This window comes from Bactrocera oleae, chromosome 4, assembly GCF_042242935.1.
Source record: "Bactrocera oleae isolate idBacOlea1 chromosome 4, idBacOlea1, whole genome shotgun sequence".
In the NCBI taxonomy this organism is placed as follows: domain Eukaryota; kingdom Metazoa; phylum Arthropoda; class Insecta; order Diptera; family Tephritidae; genus Bactrocera; species Bactrocera oleae.
Window position 1 is genome coordinate 8,721,278 of NC_091538.1, and position 6,764 is coordinate 8,728,041.

The 6,764-nt window shown below is 32.8% G+C and overlaps 2 protein-coding genes across 2 annotated transcripts; one reads left to right on the forward strand and one right to left on the reverse strand.

Annotated features, from left to right (window-relative positions):
* Nucleotides 1-56: 56 nt before the first annotated feature.
* On the forward strand, nt 57-998 carry LOC106614139 (uncharacterized). The gene is made up of 2 exons (XM_014229699.3): nt 57-736; nt 796-998. The coding sequence occupies exons 1-2, from the start codon at nt 95-97 to the stop codon at nt 874-876; spliced, it is 723 nt and encodes a 240-aa protein (XP_014085174.2). The 5' UTR covers nt 57-94; the 3' UTR covers nt 877-998.
* mRpL41 (mitochondrial ribosomal protein L41) lies at nt 748-1,552 on the reverse strand. Its single transcript, XM_014229700.3, has one exon. It carries the CDS (start codon nt 1,446-1,448, stop codon nt 942-944), a length of 507 nt encoding a protein of 168 aa, XP_014085175.2. The 5' UTR covers nt 1,449-1,552; the 3' UTR covers nt 748-941.
* Between the last annotated feature and the right edge of the window lie 5,212 nt (nt 1,553-6,764).

The following is a 6,764-nucleotide window of genomic DNA, read 5'->3' on the forward strand; positions in this document are numbered from 1 at the left end:
TGGCAACATCGACTGACAATGTATTTCTGCACACATTTTTCTCCATACAACGAAATCTGTGTTTTGCCGGTAAAAATAATTTTTATAATAAATAATGCGGGAGAGTGAATCCAAGAGCTCCCGCCGAGATCGTGATCGTGATCGAGATCGCGACCGTGGAAGGGATAGAGATAAGGAAAGGGACCGCGACCGTGAACGTGATCGTGACCGCGAGAGAGATAGAGAAAGGGACCGAGATCGTCACTACGCACGTAAATATCATTCAAAATCCAAATCACCCTCCCGTAGCAGTCGTTCGAAAAAAAGCAAGAAATCAAAGAAGTCAAAAAAATACTCAAGACGCAGTCCAAGCAGTAGCAGCTCATCATCCTCTTCTAGTTATTCTGTTGCTAGTCGTAGTAGTCGAAATTCGCACAAATCTCGTTCACAAGCGAGAAGTACGCGTGCACCTAGTTCAGAAGAGAATTCGCGCACAGCAGCATCCGCTGCAGTGGCCGTTGCAACACTTAAAGGTATAGATGCTATTGACGCACAGGTGCGAAAGGCCTTGGACGCCATTGAAGAGGAGGCATTTCAACCAAAAACATTTTTTAGCACACGTGATAGAGAAGCTCCAGAAAAGAAACCCCTACCAGAAAAGGTGATTATTGATTTGGAGTCGGAAACAGTGAAGCTACCAAAACCCAACGATGCATCAAAAGACACTAATGCCGATGAGAAAATATTCCACCCAAATGTAAATAAAAGTTTATTTTCAGTAACAACTTTTATTTAATTAATTTATACACATTACAGTTCATTGGCGATGCAGATTTAAAGGCTGAAAAATGGTTGCGCAAACTATATAATTACCGACAAAGATATTATCAGGAGTAATTTTAGCTTATGTTAGGATAAGTAACCATGCTAATTTGCATTCAATAACCATGAGAATATACGCTTTAGAATATATCTGTACCGGTTTTACGTGCACGTATTAAAGCTTCATCAGCAGTCAACTGTTCATCTTTTGAAGGGTTTACAGGACTACCATCATCATTCAGTTTTCCTTCTTTGAAATCTTCAATTAACTTCTTAGAATAAACCGCATTGAACAAATCCAAACTGGTGAACTCCGATTGAATTACTTCTGGTGATTTGTATGATACATAGGGTTTCAACTTGCAGTCAGTCAGATCCGGTACTATTAATTCGGGTATACGTTCTGGTATCTCCACAAATCTACCATCAATGGTAACGCCCGTGTCCCGTACACCTCGCTTATCAATAGGTACTGGAGGATTTGCTAATGTTTTTTGTGCTTCTTTGACGCTGCGTGTACCCCGTTTGTTGGGTACTTGAAATTTGCGAAAATTTCGTTTACCTTCCAGTGGAGTTGTTGTGTTAATACCGCGACTACTTTTACCAATCAATGGCACAATACGGAATAACTTTGTACAGTTCTGCATATTTTCAGTTTACTCAAATATGGTTAAATAACAAGCTCGAAATTCACATGTATAAACATAAGTAAAGTAGTTGGTGTTAGTAGCGGTTTTAAAAAAGAAACGATGGTAATGAAACATAGTAGTGTGACTGATGTATGTATGGAATTGGAATGTGAATGCTAAAAGAAGCAAAATGGGTAAGTTTAATGTTGCGGTATTTTTATTGCGTTTCAAAAACTATAAATATTTTGTATATTATTGAAAACTAATTAAATATATAGTTGATCTCGCTATATAATATAATTCTGGTAGTAGTGTAGTTTGTGTATGGTCTTTGCGTTTATCGATAATTGTTGTAATTTATTAGTACCGATTACGTTTCTGGTGATACGTTGGATAGAATATTTTAACGAATACATGTAAAATTTTATTTAAATTATAAAAAATAAAAATAAATAAATGTGTTTACTTATTTTTTACCACGAACATTCCTATAAAAAGCACAAAATTGCATAAAATTTATACAAAATAGATTGTATAGGAATGAAATTGTTAAAAAAAAACTCTCGCTCATAATATCTTTCAATGTTCGCGTATTGTGGAGTCCTTAACCGTTTATAAATCCAGATCCTTTTCTATGTGATAAAACGCCTCATTACTATGCTGGTATTCATTTAATATTTCTGAAATAATTTTAATAGTAATATTTTCTTACATTAAGGGTATCATCGCGATCAATGCGATTATTCTTATCAGTTGTTCTAGTTGACTAGTAAAAAATAAGTAGTAAAAAATAATCTTTTACATAATGACATAATAAATTGAATGAAAAATGCATTTAGTTTCGAAACAAATCACTATTTTCTTATCAGTTGTTATGAAATCTGATGGGGAAATCACGCGTATCCCTTTATTTGAAGAAAAAAAAACATATGCACATACATATATCCGTATAATAGTATATACATATTGATTTAGCTATGTATGACCGTTTGTCCGTATGTATGTGTATACGCGAACTAGTCACTCAGCTTTTGAGATATCGATCTGAAATTTTGCACCTATCCTTTCCTCTACACGATATCGGACCACTATAGCATATACATAGCTGCCTAACTGATCAATCAAAATCAAGTCCGTGTATGGAAAACTTTTTTATGATCACATATCTTCTTGAAATTTTCCATAGATTATTGAGCAAGACAGCGCTCCAATCTCCAAACAAATTGTTCCGATCGGACCTCTATAGCACATAGCTATTATACAAACTGACCGATCAAAATCAATATAAAAATCTTTTTACACACATTATGTTATAAGAATTGCACCTGTGAAGGGTAATTTAGTTGCGGTGCAGCGCAAGTTTTTTTATATTTTAAGTACTTTTTTTAAACAAAAAAATGGAAAATGAAACGTCTTATTGAATACATTATTGGACAAGATAATATGTTAAATGCAGAAATGTAATTATATATGCCCACTGCCAACCTACCTAATACATGCATATGTGCTCAGTGTCGTCCTTTACTTATATTTACTTTCATAAACAACTTTACTTCATTTATGCATATTGTATCTATTATCCTTGTCTTTCTTTGTCATTACGCATTCTGACCGTCAAAAGAGAAATTATAGTAGATACTTACAAACATAAATACAAAGAACTTTATTCATGGTACACCTCTAATTGCAATTGATTGGCCTTCACAAGCAGTTTCTTTGACCTTAACTTTTGTTGGTCAATAATTTATTATTACGTAAATGTGTGAGTGTGGGTGTATGTATGCATTAAACACAAGTTTTTACTGAACTGCATATGCACATTTTCCGGACGTGCACTTTTGTATTTATAAATACACATCACACGTAAGTATGTATACATATGCATGAATACACATTTAGTTTGTATTTGTGCATACATACATACATATGTGTATCTATATATACATATATATAGTGGGAAGAAAATGCATTTGCCAAGCCACCGCACGTTTATATCTGAAAATATGGACAATTTTCGCGATTCACAAAAGTTATTTATGTACATATGTATGTAGACACTCAAACTAGCGCAGAGAGAGTGTAGGAAAAAACTGAAATAATGGTGAAGACATTTTTTAGGTTTTAGATATGTTTGTCGTGATAAATAAAAATAAGATTTTTGATCATATCTGAAGTGTAAATTAAACACAAAAAGAAAATGAGTTGCTATTTTGTCAAAAATCAAAATTTTATGTAGTATTTCGATCATTACCTGTATTCATCTATAGTAAAATAAATTTTTTGGTTTCCTGAATTTGAGATAATTTTAGTCAGAAAAATCGTATTCGGCCACGGTATCAAGGGCATCCAAAATTTTTCGAAACGAATCGCCGATTATTAAAATACATTAAATTCTGTAAATGTAAATTACTTTAATTTAATTATTAAATTTAATAAGTTTTTGTTAAAATACATTAAATTCTGTAAGTGTAAATTATTTTTATTTATATATTAAATTTAATTTATATGTATTGTTATGGAATTGGTATGAAATCAGAAATTACATACATATATATGTATATTTGGAACATTTTCGTTTATAAAAAGGTAAAATTTCCTAAATATGTTCACGTTACCTATATTTTGCAAAAAGTCAACAACTATCGATTGTTTGTTTGTTCGATTGACAGTTCTTGACCATTTATGGAACTTATGGAACACTTATAAGCTTCACTCTAATCAAATTTCTTGCATGGTACAATAACAGCCGCCTGTTTACACATGCCAGAGAATTTTCACATATGTGTCTTTAATTATTGAAAACCAACTAGGAATCTTAACACTTATATTTCTGTTGAATATTTCTAATATTTAAAAAAAATTGTTGTATATCGAACTAACAAATTGGTATCGATCAATTGTACTCTCATGCTTTTTATATTACTGCTCCCAGTTCCTCTCAAACTGTGCTGACAGCGTGAAAAATTTGCGAAAAGCAAATTTGCATGTTAAATTAACTTTAACACTGCAGCAAATAACTGTAGTTAATATTTTTTTGCTTACTGCTCATACCAATCTTGCAACCTTTTATGCGTTCAATGCGTACATTGTTTTTTTAACTATTTATTACTTATTGACATGTCATGACTGATGTCATGTCAAAACATTTTATGGAATTCCGCCTGGGTGGTAACGGATTTGTGCGCTTATCCGCTTGTTACGTTGATAATAAATGCGCAAGCTCGTTTGTTTATATCAGTTCATATGAAAAATTCTATGTGTGCATTAAATGTACAGGTGTGTGCTAAAAAATAGCATGGGGAATTATTTTTTATATAAGCAGAAAAGGCGGTTAGTTCAATCGGAAAATTCTTGTGCTTTATATTCATGAAACAAACAGTAAACATATCAAAAAATGCTGTCAACATGTCAAGCAACGGGCTTCTAAAAATTATTTATTATGACGTTAAGAAAATAACCGTTATTGTTTATTTAGAGAGTAGTTTTTCAATCTGTTTAATTTTCAGACTGGTACATTTAAACACTGCGCACGCAAACCGAGTCGATAAAATTTGGTTTTTAGATTGGTACAACCTTTTTTTTTGTTCGTTTGAAGTTTGATCTTTATATGTAAATTAGTGTGTGACACCTCCTTCTGAACTCAGGCAACTGTCAAAGTTCAGGAGGTTGCAGGAGGTATTTTGACAATTACAATGTTTTCAATTTGGTTTTATATATTTTGTTGGGTTTTTTTTATCGTTTTTCAGTTGCTATTGACTATGATTAATTATTATTTGTATTTAGCGTGCTGTTATATCAGCTAGCATTAGTGAACATTTTTTTTTCAATGAAATATTTTTCAATTTAAACAATCAAACCTCCCTTAAACCCTCAGAAAAATCGGCAGTGGAATTTCGTTGCGCGCAACTGTAAATTGGTCGCTGTCAAAGGCGCGTGCCCATTTCGTTTTTAATTTCACTTCGTATAGAATAGACTGCATTTGTGATTGGTATTGTGCACTCAGCAAAAAAATAATAAAAATAATATTAACATTAGGAAAGTAAAATAATATTGCAAGCTTGAACGGACAAACACATACTCTTACATAGCTATCAAACCGACGTAGTAGAAGACATAGTTGCATATATACCTATATGTATATACATACATACACGCTCTCATAATAAAAAGTCGAAATTTTTGCGTCCACCACCAAGTGCTTTAATAAAGTTATACATAGGCGTATCCGACCGGGCTGCATTTTGACTATCCTGTTCCTCTAAAGTTTCTTCAGCTTGAATAAACGCAAGAGTCACTACTGAAGTTTAGTGATGATAAAAAAGTATTAACCTGGACTAGAATACACACACCAAAAACGACTTTTTGTCGAAAATCAAAAATTTGTCTGGTCCTCCGCTTATTACCTGTATTCACCCAGTGTAATAATATTTTTTTTTTTTTGTTTTCGAATTTGAGATTTTAAGAAAGTTCTTCCTAAGCGCAGACGCATTTTTTCGAAGGTCCTTCTGGAGATCGGCTACGGGATCAAGGGGATCCACTTTTTTTTTTTCAAAAAAATCACCGATTCTTAAAGTACTTTATCCTTATTACTAATTAAATAAAATGCCCCTACAAAAAAAAAATTGATAAACAACCGCTTTTTTCTGACTTGCAAGTGGGTATACGAGTAACCTTTCAAATAAGATTTGGGAACGTGGTTAGAATCCTAGTTTACAGAAATACTCTCTTCTCTAGGCCTTCCCCTGAGTTTCCGCTGAATTGACCGTTTATATTCAAAACGAGTGGAGTTTTGCTTAACTTCGTGAACTTTTGAATTTTTTTGTTTCTACAAAAAATTCGTAAGATAAAAATTTAAAGTTTTTCAAAACCTATTTAGTGCCGGTTGTCTATCTACAACATTGTTTTGCTTTAGCAAATACTCCTGAAGCAACAATCCCGCGACTTCGAATGTGCATTGTATGTATTTTTGTCTGAAGAAACTTCTTTTATAATTTTATAATTCATTACCCGCTCAGAAAAGTTTTTCAAACTCCATTTGTGGGTAAACACCAAAGACACGCAACACAAACTCGAGAATATTGGCTGGAAAGCGCTTCTTGTAAGTAATGTTTAGGGTCTCTTGCGGTGGTGTTGTTGCAGAAGCAGTTTATTATGGTTGTTTAGCATCAGTTCTGGTATATTTTGTGTTGGCACCTGTTAGTTGAAATAGAAAATATGAATTGAAGAATTTAAGTCCGATCTGAACACGGATCAGTCAATTTAATCGACCATACTTTCCAACACTCCAATCTGATACTTCAAGGTTAATAACAATATGTATTGTATTTATAAAAA